At 39.3% G+C, this 19,988-nt stretch overlaps 3 protein-coding genes across 3 annotated transcripts in view; 1 reads left to right on the top strand and 2 right to left on the bottom strand.

Annotated features, from left to right (window-relative positions):
- Nucleotides 1–1,117: 1,117 nt before the first annotated feature.
- Nucleotides 1,118–9,993, bottom strand: aprt (adenine phosphoribosyltransferase). The gene is made up of 5 exons (XM_023262825.3): nucleotides 9,835–9,993; nucleotides 7,341–7,444; nucleotides 6,349–6,482; nucleotides 5,743–5,821; nucleotides 1,118–2,393 (listed from the first exon to the last, which is right to left on the bottom strand). The coding sequence occupies exons 1-5, from the start codon at nucleotides 9,921–9,923 to the stop codon at nucleotides 2,254–2,256; spliced, it is 546 nt and encodes a 181-aa protein (XP_023118593.1). The 5' UTR covers nucleotides 9,924–9,993; the 3' UTR covers nucleotides 1,118–2,253.
- A 1,851-nt stretch (nucleotides 9,994–11,844) lies between these two features.
- Nucleotides 11,845–19,988, top strand: part of tk2 (thymidine kinase 2) — a 25,586-nt gene continuing 17,442 nt past the window's right edge. Inside the window, exons 1-4 of the mRNA XM_023262819.3 lie at nucleotides 11,845–12,066; nucleotides 16,847–16,884; nucleotides 17,120–17,194; nucleotides 17,646–17,699. Coding sequence (XP_023118587.1) covers nucleotides 11,901–12,066; nucleotides 16,847–16,884; nucleotides 17,120–17,194; nucleotides 17,646–17,699 — 333 coding nt within the window. The 5' untranslated portion in view covers nucleotides 11,845–11,900. The remainder of the gene's footprint in view (nucleotides 12,067–16,846; nucleotides 16,885–17,119; nucleotides 17,195–17,645; nucleotides 17,700–19,988) is intronic.
- The window catches only part of si:ch211-189a15.5 (uncharacterized), a 38,882-nt gene continuing 31,935 nt past the window's right edge, over nucleotides 13,042–19,988 (bottom strand). The window contains exon 8 of the mRNA XM_055018575.1: nucleotides 13,042–13,888. The gene's annotated coding sequence lies outside the window, so the exon portion shown is untranslated. The remainder of the gene's footprint in view (nucleotides 13,889–19,988) is intronic.

Genomic DNA, 19,988 nt, shown 5'->3' with positions numbered 1-19,988 from the left:
TTTTCCAAGATTTTGTGGTTTAATTAATGAGTTTAAGGGCTGAAAGGACAAAGCAAGTTCTGCTGTAAGACAGAACATATTTGCATAACAGTTCTTATTATTGGCTTAATGACAATTTATAAAATATTTAGAGATCATATAGAAAAATAACCAAATATTTGGAACATAGTCGATGTAACACACCATCTACACACAACCTGACATGATGGTAAATGATAAAATGTGATATAACATGTAGGACAGGTAAAGACGAGTCGTAACTAAACAACAGCCTCACAAGTGCATGGCTCAACACAGGAGAGAAGCTTCTCAGGACAAGACTGAGTAGTTCACCTTCATCTGAAGGATGAAGGACATTCCTTTGACGACAGTAATGTCCATATTTTGGACAGAGAGGACAGATGGATTGAGAGAGGAGTGAAGAAAACCATCTATGTCAAACTGGAACAGCTATCTCTAAACAGAGGAGGTGGTCTTTGACACCATTTATCATGCACCTATAACGCAGTGATTAGATCACTCCCCAGAAAGTTTTGCCATCATGAACATCTTGAGTCACTCCTGACTTGGCTGATTAACATCCTTTGTTGTGTAATCTGGCAGCTCCATCATCTAGATTGCTTCTTGTTGGTGGACCTACACCTGATTTCAGAACAATCCCACGTGGAGGTATGTGAGTCCCGGTTGTTAATGGGCCATCGGTCATGTGACCTGGAGCAACTATATTCTGGTTAAAACTGAAAAATGTCTTCAAAAAACCTGCAAGTCGGTGCCCTGGTAGCTCAACAGATTGAGTGGGTGACTCATAAACAGGGGCTATAGTCACTGATGAAGTGGTCATGGGTTCAAATCCAGCCCATGGTCCTTTGCTGCAGATCCTTCCCACTTTCCTGTCTCTCTCTTACTGCCGTCTGTCAATAAAAGCTGGAAAAAGGCCCAAAGAAATAACTTTAAAAACCCTACAAGTCCTGTTGATTTTTACTAACGCTCCTACGATTACCAGGACCTGGATAACTGACAATCTTCACAGACATGACGAGTCGTAACATCAGTTATGCAGTATTTTCCACCAAGTTTTCCAATACTGCTACCATTAGCCACTACTTACACATGACACTCTCAGCAAAAACTTAGCGTGTTTTATTTCTTACAACTTTCTCTTTTTGTAAGAGTGTGAGAATATTTCCATTTTAAAAACACTGTACTGTGCGGTAGATAAATTTGTTGTATATGAATACAAATGGCAGATTCCCTTTAAAATCACATCAGTCAGACAATGTACTTTTATGCATAGATTTATAATCTTGTTTGAGGTTTAAATACAAAAACAAAAATTGTACAAGTGCAGAAAATCTTACATCCTGCCTCAGACAGCAGTGCTCACATGGTCACATCTCAACAGTACAACTTTAAATGGAACAATCTGGTTGAATTACCACTTAAGTCTCCACATAAATAAACCTGAGTGTTAAGTGTTACTTCCTTCGCCTTCACTTATTATTCATTTGGCCTCTTATTGCAATAAATGACATTTTTCTCCACCAGCCGTGAAAAGTAGTCAGTAAGGGTCATTATTAAGAACTTCCCCTCGGAGTAATGAGCAATGTTTCAAATTTCCATCAATCAGTGTTCAAACATTAACACTTAAGACCCTTTGAATTCTCCAAAAGAAAGGAAATACACTGAATACAGCTAAGTCACAACTTGGCTACAGTTTTTTTGAATACTTTTGTAAATACTCATGCCTGTCATTCAGAGTAATGCATTACAGCTAGCTAACTGTTGCATCACATTGTTAGCATCGCATAGCTTAACCTCTTAAATCACATTCCTATTCTCAATGTTAAATGAATATGGCACCTCCTTACTGAATAAACTACATACAGATGAAGAGGAAAATACAATAAAACAAAAACTGCTAAAAAGTACGGACATAGTCAGTGAGTCACAGATAACATGTTCCCTCCATGCAACCTCTAGAGCTTATTTGACAAATGCTAAGAACCCTTAAGGATCTGTGAGAATGAAGCTGTCTTTCTGTCTTAAGCTTAGTGAGGCTTTAGGCATGCAACCAAAAAATTAACATATCATGGACTAACGACAAAACATTTTAGATTTCAGCACTGAATGAAACTGAGAAAAAAATGCATGACTGAAATGAGAGGAACTGTAAAACTGTATGAGTTGGAGAGGTTTCTTGTTGTGTTGTGTCATGCACTTGACTTGTCCAGATTGTGGTGTCTCCAACAGTCCTCAGTACTGAACCAGAGAAAACACATTATGTGTTTTCAGTTTGTCGATGCCGTTCAGCTCTTTGAGCTCAATGACTACCATGCAGCCCAGAACCTCAGCCTGCAGCTTCTTCATCAGCTCACAGGCCGCATACAATGTTCCTGCAACACACAAATCTTGTATTAAAAATACATCTGTGCTATGTAATCAACAGGTAAGAAAAAAAACATTCATACATCTACCTTGTTAGGGACCAAGATAACAATCTTAATATGACAGGCCTTTGATTAACCGTTTTTAAAAGTCAATACTTTTTATATATCCACAGGTGTAGCTTCCAAGTTCCAAAGCAGTATTACAGTTCATACACACTGCATTCTGTTTAAGTTCACCCATTCATTATCTATACACCGCTTAATCCTCAGTAGGGTCGCGGGGGGCTGGAGTCTGTCCCAGCTGACTTAGGGTGAAGGCAAGGGACACCTTAGACAGGTCACCTGTCTATCTCAGGGCTACATATAGAGGCAAACAATGACACTCACATTCACACTTACGGGCAATTTAGAATCATTAATTAACCTCAGCATGTGTTTGGACTGTGTGAAGAAGCCAGAGAACCAAGAGAAAACCCACACATGCACAATGAGAACATGCAAACTCCATGCAGAAAGATGCCAGTCCGGGATGCAAGGCAACAGCGCTAACAACCGAGCCACTGTACAGCCTCTGTTTAAGTCAATGCATAAAAAATATTTACAACTAAATGCATGAAGCTTTGCTGGAGGTCATGCAGCCAGCAGCAGGCTATAATTTTCATGTAAGAGGAACATAACCCAAGAAAACACAAAATGCAGTTTATAAATGATGATTTCATTTATTGAAGGAAAAATGCTGCCCAGTCTGATCTTGTCCTATGTGAAAAAGTAATTGCCCCCTTAGCTACCAATCTACCAAATGGCCAAATTCATTTGGCAATTGGGTTAATTTCACCAGCCACACCCATGTATGATTCCTGACAGGTCTGTTGAATCTAACCACCACTAAATAGAACCTATCTGAAATTGTGGGGTAGCTAAAGCGTCTCAGAAAACACCACATGATGCCTGTTCTAAAGAGATTCAAGAACAGATGATAAACAAAGTCATTGACATTTATTAGTCTGGAAAGGATTACAAAGCCATTGCTAAGGCTCTGGGACTCCAGAGAACCACAGTGAAAGGCATTGTCCACACATGGAGAAAACATAGAACAGTGGTGAACCTTCCCAGGAGTGGTCAGCCTACCAACATTTCTCCAAGAGCGCCTCAATATCTGATCAAGGAGTCACAAAAGAACCCAGATGAACATTAAAAGAACTGTAGGCCTAACTTGTCTAAATTAAGGTACATCTACACACGTGGACAAAATTGTTGGTACCCATCAGTGAATGAAAGAAAAACCCACAACGGTCACAAAAATAATTTGAATCTGACAAAAGTAATAAATAAAAATTCTAGGAAAATTAACCAGTGAAAATCAGACATTGCTTTTGAACCGTGGTTCAAAAGAATTATTTGAAAAAAATAAACTCATGAAACAGGCCTGGACAAAAATGATGGTACCCTTAACTTAATATTTTGTTGCACAACCTTTTGAAGCAATCACTGCAATCAAATGATTTCTGTAACTGTCAGTGAGACTTCTGCACCTCTCAGCAGGTATTCTGGTCCACTCCTCATGAGCAGACTGCTCCAGTTGTCTCAGGTTTGAAGGGTTCCTTCTCCAGACGGCATGTTTCAGCTCCTTGCACAGATGTTCAATAGGATTTAGATCAGGGCTCATAGACGGCCACTTCAGAATAGTCCAATGTTTTCCTCTTAGCCATTCTTGGCTGTTTTTAGCTGTGTGTTTTGGGTCATTATCCTGTTGCAAGACCCATGACCTGTGACTGAGACCAAGCTTTCTGACACTGGGCAGCACATTTCTCTCTAGAATACCTTGATAGTCATGAGATTTCATTGTACCCTGCACAGATTCAAGACACCCTGTACCAGATTCAGCAAAGCAGCCCCAGAACATAACAGAGCCTCCTCCATGTTTCACAGTAGGGACAGTGTTCTTTTCTTGATATGCTTCATTTTTGCGTCTGTGAACATAGAGCTGATGTGCCTTGCCAAAAAGTTCCAGTTTTGTCTCATTTGTCCATAGGACATTCTCCCAGAAGCTTTGCGGCTTGTCAACATGCAGTTTGGCAAATTCCAGTCTGGCTTTTTTATGATTTGTTTTCAACAATGGTGTCCTCTTTGGTCGTCTCCCATGAAGTTCACTTTGGCTCAAACAACGACGGATGGTGCCATCTCATACTGATGTATCTTGACCTTGGAGTTCACCTTTAATGTCTTTAGAGGTTGTTCTGACCTCTTTTGTTACCATTCGTATTATCCGTCTCTTCCATTTGTCATCAATTTTCCTCCTGCAGCCACATCCAGGGAGGTTGGCTACAGTCCCATGGATCTTATATTTCTGAATATTATGTGCAACTGTAGTCACAGGAACATCAAGCTGCTTGGAGATAATCTTATAGCCTTTACCTTTAACATGCTTGTATATAATTTTCTTTCTAATCTCCTGAGACAACGCTCTCCTTTGTTTCCTCTGGTCCATGTTTAGTGTGGTACACACCATGTCACCAAACAGCACAGTGACTACTTGTAACCTTATAAATAGGCCGACTGACTGATTACAAGTTTGTAGACACCTGTGATACTAATTAGAGGACACACCTGGATTGAACATGTCCCTATGGTCACATTATTTTCAGTCTTTTCTAGGGGGTACCATCATTTTTGTCCAGGCCTGTTTCATGAGTTTATTTTTTAAAATAATTCTGTTGAACCACAGTTCAAAAGCAATGTCTGATTTTCATTGGTTAATTTTCCTAGAATTTTTATTTATTATAACTTTTGTCAGATTCAAATTATTTCTGTGACCATTGTGGGTTTTTCTTTCATGAACCGAGGGGTACCAACAATTTTGTCCACGTGTGTACATGATTCCACAATAAGGAAGACACTGGGAGAAAATGGCATCCATGGGAGAGTTGCTAGACACAAACCACTAATGACCAAAAAGAACATAAAGCATCTAGTGTGCTGACAAAACAAAAAACAGACATCAGGAGTGTGACTGAAACCAAACCAAAACAATCAGCTGTCGCCTAAACCATATACTCTCGTTTTAAAATGGAATTATCACACTTAAAGGGATCCCCAAACAAATTATTGACATGAACAACTACTGCATTCTGAGTTTTACTTCAGCAGATTAACTTCCCTAAAGATTTCCCAATGAACGCAACAATGAATACTATCTTGATGACTGTCCATAGCGTGAGAGGAATTCTCCAATTATGTAGTAAGAACAGATAGATAAAACATGAGTCAGGAAACATATTTGAGAACGGTATTATCTAGTCAGACTGAATCCAGTAAACATGGTGGTTACAGAGCAGAAGCAGGGCAAAATCCTTACCTCCAGTAGCTAGAAGGTCATCAATGAGCAAAACCTTCTGTCCAGCAGCCACTGCATCCTCCTGGACTTCTGCTTCTGCCTGGAGAACCAGAAGTTGGACTCTTAGAAAATACTGATACATTCCAATGACGCCTGTTGAATGAATGCAGACTCTGTGGTTCTCAGCACCATCGAGTGAAACTGTTTATGGCTGAAGTAACAGTAAGAAGACAGTTAAGTGCTCAGTGGACCAGATCTTTGACTGGAGCAAAAGTTCACGTTACAGTACTGATGTAGCCAACTACTCCATCAAAATACAAATTGAGGCAGGTTTTGCAGTAATAGCTAATTTTTGTGTCTTTGTCTTTGAAGTGGCACATGGTAGGCCTTCTTAAATAAAGTGGCATTGTATCATATAAACACAATTATGGCGCAACCACCAATTTTTGCCCATTGACCCCATAACAGTATTGTATAATATTTTTTCAAAATTTTAAAAATATAAAAGTCAGGATTATGACACTTAGCAGCTTTAAGGGCAGTATATGCAAAATAAATCAGTTCATAATACATCTCTAGACAGTAAAGGATCATAAAACGAATGAGTGTTTGTGCATATGTGTTTACCTTGCCATACTCCAAATCGTAAGACACAGACACAGTGGCTCCAGGCAGTTTACCTTTTTTTCTGATCAGGACAAAACCAATACCCAGTCTCTGGGCAAGCAGAGGCCCAAATAGAAAACCACGAGCATCCAAGCCTGCACATATACAAACAACAGAAATGAGATGGTAATAATAAACAGGAGTACACATTAGACAGATACATGAGGCAAGGCAAGTTTATTCATATAGTACAATTCATACACAAGGCAATTCAAGGTGCTTTACAACGGCAAAGAAATACATTCAGAAAAATGATTTCAAGGTAGACATGCATTGCAAACAGAAATAAAACATAAAAGTATACATTAAAAGACAGGAAAATAGATTGAGCATCTAAGAGAAAGCTGCAGTAAACAATATGGTTTTCAGGCCTGATTTAAAAGAGCTGATAGTTTGAGCAGATCTCAGGTGTTCTTGAAGTTTGTTCCACAGGTGAGGAGCATAATAGCTGAATGCTGCTTCACTATTCTTGGTTCTGTTTCTGGGAACACACAGTAAACCTGTCCCTGATGATCTAAGGGCTCTGGATGCTTCATATGGAGCTAATAACTCCAGGATGTATTTTGGTCCAAGACCATTCAGTGCTTTGTAGACCAGGAGTCAGATTGTGAATTCTATCCTTTGACTAACAGGAAGTCAGTGTAGTGATTTGAGGACCGGTGTATTACGGTCCAGTTTCCTGGTGTTAGTTAGGACTCTGGCAGCAGCGTTCTCGATCAGCTGCAGCTACTTGATCAATTTCATGTTAAGACCCTTGATTCTAGCAATGTTCTTCAGGTGGTAATAGGAAGATTTATTAACAGCTTTTAAGTGGTTGCTAAAATTCAGGTCTGAGTCAATAATGACACCGAGGTTTCTGGCTTGATTTGTAACTTAAGGGTAGGATAAGAGTGTTTCTTTAAGGCTCATCAGGTACCAGTTTAAATGAAAAGGAATTTGCTCAGTTTTCTTACCTACAATCAGATCCACCTGCTGATGATTGTTCCTCACATGTTCTTCGAACAAGTCAATTACTGCTGTGAGAGCAGCTGCATCCTTCAGGATGGGACAAATATCTCTGTGGGATTTACACACATTACATTAGTATTATCCAGTCATTTAAAATGGACATCAATATAGCATGGATACCTGCATTATATATATTTAATGTATTCCTCAATCAGTTTACTTGGTTGGATGACCTAAATACGTAGTAGCTAAAAATATTTAATTCAATACAGTACCAGTCAGAAATTTAGAAAATGCATTCCATTTAGGGTTATTTTTACTATTTTTTTAATTGTATAGCAATACTCAAGACTTCAAAGCTAATAAACAATGCAAACAGAATTATGTAGGCCACAAAAAATGTATTAAACCAATCAAAATATGTTTTTTTTTTTTTTTTTTTAGATTTCCTGCAAGCAGCCACTGTTTGTTTTGAACACATTTACTGACATTTAGGTTCATCTTCTGATCTATCACCCATCCATTTTATTTCCTGTCCCACCTGCTTGTCACCAGAGCTTGTGGGTGATTTCACTCTAACTGGGATAAGGTCCTAAACAACTGCAAATATAGAATTTGCTTGTTCTGTACGGATGAATATTCAGTCGTTAAAATGAGAAGAGGAGGAGGTTAATGTGGTCTCTACCCTAAGGCCCAACAGACTAACAACAGCCTTGGTTTAGAGGTAGAACAATAAACAGGTAACTGTATTAACTGAACTCTGTTATTTGGCAAGAACAAATATGTACAGGCTGATGGTATAGAAAGTGCAGAGCAAACTGAAAATGCTGTTAGGGTAACTCAAATAAAGTAGGAGAATTTTTGGAAAATTTCTCTATAAACTATAAACGTTTGCCCAATCCTTCTAAAGCAAATTTAGTTGTTTTCTTTTTTTATTTGAACAGGTCCTCCTCAACAAGCCTACAGTATAGTACTACAAACTATTTTACATGCATAGGTACATAAATTCCATCTGTCAGCCTCTTCTGATGAAATACACTGTTCTGGATGAATGGGACACTTTTGTTGGTAAAGTGTGATACTGAGTTTAATGTACATGTAAGTAAACAACACACATGATTTACTCAGATACCCTGAACCACAGTTTATCCACCTATCACTTTAGCTGATTCTAGTTTTCAGTCAGACTACACAGTGGCTCGGTGGTTAGCACTGTTGCCTCACAGCTAGAAGATCCCTGGTTCATGTCTCGGCCTGAGCCTGAGATCTTTCTGCATGGAGTTTGCATGTTCTCCCTGTGATGGACTTTTTCATGGAGTGGCGTGAACTCAACCATCCACAAGTCAAGATCCCAAAAACTACGGAGTCGGTGGTGGAATTCAGGAGGAACAGGACCACTCAGGACCCAATCACCAGTCAGTGGTGTCCAGCATCATCTTCTACGCTGTAGTGTGCTGGGGCAGCAGGGTGAAGGCAGCGGATGCTAACAGACTTTGGCTTCTCAGGAAAGCTGGTTCAGGATGATCAGGTTGCTGAGAAAACTACTTCCTATCATGAACAATACGTCTCATCCCCAGCAGCCACACTGGTGTCACATTAGAGCAGCTTCAGAAACCTTCCAAAACTTACTGAGCATCTGTGGGATGTGCCAGGATAAGCCTGGTCTAGGTAGGTCCCACCCTGCAACCCACAGGACCCACAGAATTCACTGCCACCATCCCAGTACCACAGGACATCCCCAGAGGTCCTGTGTCCATGTCCCACTGGGTCAGAGGAGTTATTTAGCAGCATAAAGGGGACCAACACTCTATTAGGAAGGTGGTCATGTTATACCTTATCAGTGTAAATCTGGTCCATAACATCAGTATCATTTCTCCATAGTTTGTGCAATACCATATGCGGTATTATGTAATATTTAATCTTCATCTGCAACATTTTAATTTCACGTGCAATATTTGCCTTATCTGTATTTTATTATCATGTGATATTACTTTACTACCTCAGTATTACTACTAGTCATATACTTATCCTTATTTTCAGTAAAGTATTGCACTTCTGTCTTATTGCTTTTCTTCTAGGCAGTGCATTTCCTCATGTTATGTAGTTTGATTTCTGAGCCGTATCTGGCAAAAGTATTTCCTTTGGGATTAGTAAAGTTTTATGTTATCTTTGTCTCATAAAATCTGCTTGTCGAGTGGACATTCAACAGTCACACAACAGTAGTCAGCACTCACACAGTAAACTATCCCTCTCAGCCTGAATGGACACCAGCTTCTCATTCCACCGCTTCCTGATTTTTGGGTGAGACCACAGCCCTCTCTACGGGTTTAACACCAAAATAACCGTTTCCTGGTCAACAGGTGGCAACGTGTCAGAGACTGTATCCGGTGGAAGCGTTACGTCGACGCACAGCGTGGAGAAGTGGGAGCATGCGGGGATCAGTTCTAGAGACGGAACTGCATAGAAGAGCTCTGAAATGAAGGCTGCTGAAGATTTTACCTGAACAAGATGCCTTTCTTCGGAAAATCTGGAAAAGCTCGGATGTGTCTGTGGACCAGCTGGAGCTTTGATTCTGAGCCTGCTGCCATTCTGGCTGTACGGTTCCCACCTGATCTCTTCTAGCTGATCCCTCCTCTCTTGTAGTCTTTCGCGCTTTTCCTTCCTGACCAGTGACCAATCAGAAGCGTCACCGCCTTCCTCTGGCCTGAAATGCTCATGTTACACAGACTGCCGACCTCCACACAGTCCATGATTAATTCAGAATCCACACGAAACAAAACAGTCAAATATTTCAGAATAGAATTATTATATTTTAACCCTGTAAGACCCAAATATAGAAAAAAATGCAAATATTAATAGAAATAGTAATATATTGAAAAAATTAGCAAGAAAATAGAATCATATATATATATTGATGTATATACTGATGTATTTTTGCAACAGTGGGTTTTACAGGGTTAAGGGCTTTTTGGATCTGACAACAGTGCAAATGGAAACACGGAAATCTTTCAGCCTCCAGATCACCTCATCTCGTTCTTAATGCTCTGAAAGCATTATTGTTTATTGTTTACAAGCCACAGCTTCAATGTCATTGTTTAGAGACCATTTGCTGAAAAGCACAAAGCTCCATCCGTCCTTTGCTGTATGGGCTCCATATGGAACCCTGAATGTTACTTTTACCACCAAATACAAAGCAATAACAATAATGAAAAAAGCAGCCACATGTCCTCTTAAAGCAGTACATATAAGCAGAGCATATAATAGTGGCTGAAAACTGGACTATTTCATTCACAATAAGCATGCACACTGAAGTAAATTCTTACATTACCTTCAACTCAATTCAGTTTTATTTATATAGTGCCAATTTACAACATATGTCATCTCATAGTACTTCACATAGCAAGGTACAGACCTTATGAATAGAATAGAATAGAATAGAATAGAATAGAATAGAATAGAATAGAATAGAATAGAATAGAATAGAATAGAATAGAATAGCCTTTATTGTAACAAAATTGGTGGGAGCATCTCCCCTTAGTGCACTTACAAAATACAAATATGCAATATGCATGACATAATAAAAGTAATAAATAGGAAGAACAGTAAAAGTCCTCATGTACACACACTCATGTTGGACTGTCCCATGTTTGACCAAAAGAAAATGTGTCCACAAGTAGTACTCATTTGAGTTTAAAAGCCTAACTGCCCATGGATAAAAACTGCTCTTCAGTGTTTCTGTAGATACCCCGACCAGGGTGTGAGAAGTCAGACAGGATTTTCGTTACCTTGCTGAGCCCACAGGAGTTTGCAATGTCCTCCAGGCAGGGCAGAAGGGCCTTATCATCCCCTACAGGAGTTTTCTGTTTAAACAGAGAACAATAAAACAAACAATCCAGAATTGACTTTGGATTCGCTATGAGCAAGCAGTCAGCGATGGTGAAACCAAAAACCTATAACAGTATAACTAAGAGACAGCTCAGGTGATGCTGAGCAGCACTAACTATAAGCTTTTATCAAATAGTGAAGTTTTTAGCCCAATCCTAAAAGTAGAGTGGGTGTCCGCCTCCTGAACCCAAACTGGGAGCTGATTCCACAACAAAGGAGCTGAAAACTGAAGGATCTGGAAACTCTGGGAACCACATGTGAAATGTGAGCCTGACTACACACTGCTCTCTGTCAGAAGCTACAAACGTTGGATCCTAATGGTTTAATCTTTAACTATGTGTTGTACTTTACACACTTGTATTATCAACAAATGTGAGAAATCTAGCTATATTATAATATTTCCCTCTGAAATTACAGGCTTTACTTCAGTACAGTATTCTGGCTTATTGGATCAGAGTCAGAATAAAATACCCAATAAGGGAATCAGAAGATAGAAGGAAAAGAAAGGAAGGATGAGTTTTTACCCCATTACCCAGTGCATTTCCGCCACACATGTCTTTCCAAGGCAGCAGAGGGCGCTGCAGGGCTCTAATGCTGCTTTAAGGAATCCGAAGAAGGATCACGTCGTTTCTTCTTCCTGTTTGGTCTATGTAGTTGAAAACAAGTCCACCGATGACTGTATGTTCTGTGAGATGTCGGCAGCTGTTGGTCGTGTCACGTTTTTTAGGTTCCTGTCTGCTCCGTCACGTTTTAGTGCTGGATATAAAAACGGGAGAGGATTAGCTGCTGTTAGCTTCAGACCGAGCCGCAGAACCACATGTAGCAGCGCCAGGCACATTTCTACAGGTCAGTGGTCCTGACATGCTGACAAGCTTCTTCTCTGATCTCACTGCACTGATTGGTTTGTCTCCGACGTAATTTGTGTGGCATTTCCCCAAAAGTACGGTGGCTCAGAGGGCTTAACTCAAGGAACATGGCCCTCATCTCTCTGCGCAGCCTCGACTCTTCTCTCTGTCCCTCTCAAAAGAAATTCAAACGGCTGAGGAGTGGAGTCAACAGGTGTTCAGCAAATTCACATATTATCTCCTTGGAGCGTCAGGTTAAGATGTTTCTGTCAATGAAATGTGAAGTCAGGCACAGCTGTAGCATCTTTTGTTTTGTATAACCAACACTTTCAGATGAGCAAAACAGTGATCATTTACAGTATTTACACTATATTAAAAAGTTTGGGGTCACTTAGAAATGTGCTTATTTTTGAAAGAAAAACATTTTTTTCCAGATGAAGAAGTTGCTCCATTTATCTGATGCGTCATTTTTTTACTCTGCCAGGACAGACGATATTTTACACTACCGTTAAAAAGTTTGGGGTCACTTAGAAATGCCCTTATTTTTAAAAGAAAAGCATTTTTTGTCAATGAAGATAACATTAAATGAATCAGAAATACAGTCTAGACATTGTTGATGTGGTAAATGACTAGTCTAGCTGCAACCAGCTGATTTTTAATGGAACATCTCCATAGGGGTACAGAGGAACATTTCCAGCAACCATCACGCCTGTGTTCTAATGGTACATTGTGTTAGCTAATCATGTTGAAAGACTAATTGATGATTAGAAAACCCTTGTGTAATTGTGTTAGCACGTGAATAAAAGTGTGAGTTTTCATAGAAAACATGAAATTGCCTGGGTGACCGACCCCAAACTTTTGAGCTGTAGTGTATGTGCTCAACCGTTTAACTTTTTATTTTACACACATGTGCAATGAAGTATAGAGGAGTCGTGACACACGAAAGCATACTGTACAAATAAAGAGTGACATATATTTTAATTGGGTGATATACAATATATACACACATCTGTCAGTCCTTCTGCTGACATGGTTTGTATACTGGTCATGCGTCTTAAGTTGGTCCCATTTGCGTTACATAGGGTAAATTTGACAGCCGTGTGGGTTTTCCTTGAAAAATGTCCATAATATTGGAACAACTGATCACAGCATAGTAAAAGTATATATATTCTGAAAGCTGTTTTCATGAGGAATTCAAATATGTACTTCATTTTTTTCTAACTAGTACTGTGAAAGTTTTATTTTTACTCAAAAGAAAATTTTCGGGTCAAATTAAGTCCACTTTTCTAGTCAACATTACACCATTATAAAGCATACCAAGTGAAAATCTGATTACAGATTCAGATTCTACACATTTCAGAGATTACATACATATAAAAATCAATGATACACCTTACATGCAATGGAGTTCAACTACAATCTCATATTTACCTTTTTTCTATGCTGGCGCTTGCTACTGTAATAATGTGAACATGGTCCATGGAATACTATTGAATGTTCATTAGGTACAGCAAGGCAAGTTTATCATGTTTATGCATAAATTGTTTCCATACAGAGTGAAATTACAAAAACATAAAATTTTTAAGTTTTAGCCTAATAATAAACAGTTAAACAAAGACTTGTTTGAACTCGACTTTCATATCCACTCACTTATACCAACATGTATGATCAGTGTCAGTTCAACTTACTTATATAAGCACAAGTAACCAATTTCTCATTACCAACATCACAAGCCTCTATTAGTACTAGCTATTGCTACACAGTTCTGTACAATATCAAGGTCAGCACATCTAAACACAGCAGCACACAGGAGCTTCTGATATCTGAAAATTAACCAAAAAAGAAAGATGATTCAAGATAGTCATGCCTGTTAAAGAAAGATGATCAAAAGCCAACACCTCCTTGGTTAATGATAGTCTTACATGACTTACAGGAAATGTGTCAATTTTTTCCATCATGGCTGCACCAGCAAGTGAGAATGCAAGGGCATAGGGTACAGTACTAAGTGCCTGTGGTGACATCTGATGGCTGCTGCAAGCTTCACAGGGTCATTGCAATATTTAATCTCAGCAATGTCAAACTCCTAATGAAAGTTGCTTTGCTCCCGTGTCCCAACCGCCGTGTCCCAACCGCCTCCACCCTCATACCTGTCTCATTTCAGTATCAATATAATTCCATACAAGGCAGATATCTGTTTGCAGTTTACTGTTCTCAAAACTAGAGAAAAAAATGCTAAAAGTTGATACCATGGACCTCAGGATTCATAAAAAAGACTAGGTCATATCATGCAAAAGAAAAAATATTTTTGCAAATTATGTAACATCTCCACCCTTTTAGGAGACCAGTATATGACGCATGACCTACTCCAGCTGCGTGTCACACTTCTTTTATGTCACGGGTGCAGAAAAGACTCCAAGGATACACCTGAGCTTCTTCTCTCTTTTCGTTAAATTCAGGCTCATTGTTTCCTGCCTTCACCCTAAGTGAGCTGAGATAGAGTCCAGCCCCCTAATGAAGATTAACCGGTGTATAGATAATGGATGGATGTTCTGCCCATGTGACAGATATCATAAAATACAGCAGTTGGTTTTTATGAAACAAAAGACAGATGATACAGTTGTCAAACACGTCATATTTATTTGCCATCACTTGAAATTGATGGCTACGATGCAAAGATGTTTTAACTATTCTCATGTCTAAGTCCCTCCCACCAGAGATGCAAAAGGTGAGGAAAAGACTGTTGAAGAGGAAACATAAGTGCATCCTCGTCTATAGTTCCTCCAACAAGCTTCATCTATCCTTGACTCTTGTTCCTCGATCCTCAAGATAAATTTCAGGAATTGAGGTTTCTTTGTGATGGCACATCAAGATTAGTTTCTGAGACATGTGCAGGAGGACAGATGAGACCAGGAGACTGAAACTAGTGAAATTAGACGAGACCGGGAAAAAAAGGAAGTGGAGTTCTAAATCACATGCTTCCTTTTACTTTCAGCACATACCGTAGCTGCTCTGTAGGTCTCGAAATGAATCAAATGAAAATGCCTACAAAAGTTTCATGTACTCTGTACATTTTGGGTTTATTCCACTAAAAGTACTGGTGAGAATACCAGAAATAGATTCCGGCTGCATGCCAAATCTCTTTTTTTTTGTCCTCTGGGTGCATTGTGTTCATATCTCATCTATTTTCTCAAGCTACAGTACACTAAGCCTTTATGGTCACCTTACATCTACACTTCTAGATAGGGGTGGGAACCTCTGGGTACCTTGCGATACGATACAATTCACAATACAAGGCTCATGATAACGATTATCTCATGATATGGCGATACAGCGATTATCGATATATTAGGCAGGAAATCAATCTAAGATACTCCACAATACAACTATTAATGACAAAAACAAGGTATTTTTAAATGAAAAAAAAAGTTTATTTTTTTGCACTTTTACTGACACAATCTGTCAAAAATCAGTGCCTTAACAGAATATTTCAGTGTAACATTTCTGTAAACAAATACAAGTGTCTTCTTAACAGTGACACTATTCTAGTGCAATATTGTTGTAAACAAGTGATTGTCTTTCTTAAAAGAATCACTATTGTAGTGCAAAATTTCAGCAACTAAGCTTTTTGTTCCTTTTTTAAACAGCGACACCATTTCTGTGTAACTGCTATCAAGTGCAAATCTACTGCAAGGCATCTATCTACCTGCACATTTAGAGAGAACATAACACAAAACAAAACTTAAAAGCTTAAGCTTACGTTCAAATATCAAAATGATTTATCTTGAGAAATGATGTAGTTCAAAAAGTGCATTTTTAAACATCACACAGATTTTAGAACTTAAACACAGAATTCTACAAAACTGATCCACTTTCTGGACATGTCCATGTTACACAGGGATGTGCATGTTTTTCCTGAGAAAGAGCAGCTGCTCAGCATGTTCAGGAGTGAACATACTTCTCTGAACACTGATGATGTCGCCAGCGCTTGAATGTAAAATCCGAAATGTACCCACACTTTTGACTTGTAAGCTGCCGGTGCATCTTTCAACTTCTGTTTCTCGCTTGTTGCCACGATGTTTTCTCCCTTTGTGCGCTCTGTGGGTATCTTCTTCGCCTGGCGACTTCCGCCCACTTCACCGCCACTCCCGGGAGTAGCGCCCCTAGCGGACCACCAAGGAATTGCCCAATAAGCAATGAACATTGAAAGAGCCGTTTATAGCGGCCGTATGTTAAATAAATGTATCGATCCTTGGCGGGAGCATATCGATAATCGATCGGGAGACAAAATATCGCAATATATCGCCATATCGAGATATTGTCACACTCCTACTTCTAGACATATATTAATTTTCCTCCTTTGCTTCTCTAATTCATCCCTACAGTACTGACTGTTGGTACCACATGTCATTGTGCTGTCCTTTACACTCTGCAAATTGGACAAGACTTAACAGTGACTCAGTACAGTAGCTCTTCATAGTCCATACTGGGTGGAGAAGTAAAAGTGAATAGAAAGAGAAAAGATCAACTGTTTTTGCTGTGTTCCTCAAATGGCAGATGTAACATTCATATTATATTAGCATCAGTTTCCTTTCCAATCAAGTGTCCTAAAATATGGAGCCAGAACTAACCTGTTCACCTACTTAGACTCCCTACTATACCTGTTGTGAATTTTAGCATCTTTCCTCCTCCTGACCTCGCTCTAACTTGGTGACCTGAAAGAGGCTAGAAGTTGGAGTTTTGTTAAGCCAAGTCTCATCTTACTATGTTGTCTTCCTTCCCAGGGCAGCTGCTGTCGAATGGAGAGGACAAGAAAACAGTGGTGAGCCTCCCTTGAATAATCTGTATTGTGAGATGTAATTTTTCCTGCATTCATTCCTCACAGAACTGTGCGTACTTGAAGATGATCTAGTAGGATTTGTTCTCCATAGTGATAAAATATTACTTCCTTATGCATCATAGGATAAAATACAAACACACCTAAGATCATAGTTATGTTCTTTTTCTTCATTTCTGTATACAAGATTTTTATATTGTCTCTCTTTCACTGTTTTCAGATCTGTATTGAGGGGAACATTGCTAGTGGGAAAACAACATGCCTGGAGTATTTCAGTAAAACTAGCAACATAGAGGTATTTCAAACCAAAGTCCCTATAAAGTGATGTTGTGTATATTACAGATTTTTGTGCATACACTTCCATCAGGATGTTCTGTAGCTCTTACTCAAATTAGCTCAAGATGTAGCATAGCTTCAATTTGACGAGGAATGTGCGGCTGAAGGTAGGCTTTGGATTAAAACATCTTTTAAAAAACATATCAATTTTAGTATTTAAACTCTGTGTGCTTCCTCTTTTTGCTTAAATACTTTGAATCTCACAACCTTTCTCAAAATTTAGGCAGTTAAATATTAGAAAATATAATAATTCAAGGATGAATTTTAAAAACAAATGCACACTGAAAACTAAGTTCTGAATCCAGATTTCAGCAGAGTGAGTTTTTACTGCTGAGTCATGATTTAGCAATCCCAAACACAAGATGTATTCACTGATGCATTTTTCCTCTTTCATCTATTGTTTGCTCCAGGTCCTTACAGAACCAGTCTCAAAATGGAGGAATGTCCGCGGTCACAACCCTCTGGTAATGTACAGGGCTACATTATCACCATTAGCCTCTTTTAGATATGCACTCATTTCTGTTATGGCATCTGAATGTGTCAGCTTCATTTCTGACACACACTGGTTGTTTTTTTGTAAAATATGTGGCAGCAATCTTACTAAGTTGGACGTGGTAACATTTCCGTATCACTTTCAGCACAGCAAAAGTCTGAACTGCATGCCAGGGCATTAACAGTTATAAATGCATAAGAAGCACACTTCGAGTTGTGCAAAGTGCTTTGGGCAAAGCGGTTTCCACATTTTAGTACTATTATTGGTCAAACAACATCATAAAAAATGTAAAAGACAGTTTACTAAGACCTACATACCTCCAAAACCAGAGAATTGTGGGTATTTATGCATATGGAACAACAGAAGTAACCTCATTAAATACTTTCATATATATAATGACTATATGTATGCATGTATGTATGTATGTATGCATATAGTTTTACTACATTTTTAAATAAATTATACCTGACATGGGGATAGGATTGATCAGGATCTAGAGGCAAGTTATGATGTGATTTTCTTCTTGTCAGCCAGATGAACTGTGAACACAGCCACAGGTTATTAGCTGCCATTAAATTATTTGTTATATAGCAGATTGAGATCTATTCCTTTTTTTATTAGTGCATTATTATGCCACTTGTACTGTCTAGTCTTGCATGTATCACAGCCATGGTCCTCTCTCTCACTGGTGGGTTACTCTAAATAAAGCCATGTGGAACATTAACGCCAAAGTGGCCTATGTCTGAATGGTAGAAGACCAATATTAATAGAATGTCAATATTCCGTCTCTGAAAAGGGCTATTATGTGAGACCTGACATGAGACCTTTTAAGTGAAGTCAAAGCTTAAAATGATTTATAGGACAGGCCCAAGGAGCCTAACTTCCAAAGTCAATCTCCAGTTATTGATTTAACAACTAAAAACTCATCTCTGTAGCAAAGTTGCATTCTTATAAGTTTAAATGCTACAACAAATGCAACTTGACTTGAGTTTCTTAAAGACACTTCACCCGAAAGGCTTCTTCAGTTCTAGCTAAGTGGTGGCACAACACAGTAGAGCCAAGGAAAGGGACACTCATTGGAGGGCAGCATGTACATATTGTAATGTTCTGAGTTAATCATGTTCTGTGCCTTTAAGACAGAGTGCACGTTGACTAGCAGCTGTCGGTCACAAGGGACTTTTAGGCAAGTTTAGGGAAGTTAATGGCCACGTTTACATGAAGTTTTTTAATTCGGAAGTATTAATTCGGAATTAACTCATACGGAATTAAGTTTTTGTGCTTCCCGTTTACTTTGAAATATTAATTCCGAATTAAGGTTTACATGGACTGCACATATATCCCCTTCCTTAATTCCGCTTTAACACTTGGGCGTTGGAAAGATTCTGATTGGACAAGGAGTGGACGTGACGTATCCCCGTTTACCGGAAGAAAACAAACTCCATTAGCACAGCATTTCTTTGCCCCAACAACATGGAGGAACAACTAATAATCACGCTTTTCGCTTTGCTTTTTATTGTTGTTTTGAAACAGCAACTCGACAATGGTGTACTACTTCTGTTGCGTCACTTGAGAAGGAGAAGAGAGATAGAATACCTGAGAAGGGAGGCAGATGACCAAGCTGTGTACGTCACTACGCCACTGTATACATGAATAGAACGTACACAGGAATTAGTTTATTCGGAATTAACATCAGAATAAACCAGGTAGTTTATTCGGAATTAAGTTTATTTGGAATTAACTTTTTAATTCGGAATTAAGTGTTTACAAGGAGATTTTAAAGCGGAATTAACTTTAATTCCGAATTAAAGAGGAATTAAAGGTCTCATGTTAACGTGGCAAATGTGTGTGTGTTCTGCCTCTTCTCGGTTGGAGCTGAGGCTGGTAAGGTTGAGCTGGTGTGGGTTACTGGTGGCCTGTGGCCGGATGCTTCGCCGGATGGACTCGCATGGGCTTTCTGTGAGAAGACTCGCCTGACGGAGCCCGCTATTTTTCTGGCGGCGGTGGCTTGGTGGGCGCCCGGAATGCCGATGCATGGTGGAGAAGTTCCCCGACGTCTGGCTAGCCCGGTAGAGGCGGGAACAACGCACGGCTCACACATGCCTCACAGCATGGACGGCAATGGCAGAGTGCAGTGCAGAGAGGCGACGCTGTCCATCAAAGCGCTGAAGTTCTCCGGTAAGACAGACTGGGAGGCTTTTAAGGTGCGTTTTGAGCTGTTGGCTATGGCTGGTGGACACTCAGAGGAGCACGAAGCTCTGCA

The sequence above is a fragment of the Amphiprion ocellaris genome, chromosome 16, assembly GCF_022539595.1.
Source record: "Amphiprion ocellaris isolate individual 3 ecotype Okinawa chromosome 16, ASM2253959v1, whole genome shotgun sequence".
NCBI classification, from domain to species: Eukaryota; Metazoa; Chordata; class Actinopteri; family Pomacentridae; genus Amphiprion; species Amphiprion ocellaris.
This window is presented reverse-complemented; position numbering and strand designations above follow the sequence as displayed.

Excerpts from the sequence above, each read along its gene's own strand:
- aprt (XM_023262825.3), bottom strand. The coding sequence starts at position 9,923 with ATGGCAGCAGGCTCAGAATCAAAGCTCCAGCTGGTCCACAGACACATC. Across the intron at positions 7,445-9,834 it reads AAGAAAGGCATCTTGTTCAG|AGATATTTGTCCCATCCTGA; the intron begins GTAAAATCTTCA and ends TAAATCCCACAG. Across the intron at positions 5,822-6,348 it reads ACGATTTGGAGTATGGCAAG|GCAGAAGCAGAAGTCCAGGA; the intron begins GTAAACACATAT and ends CTGGTTCTCCAG.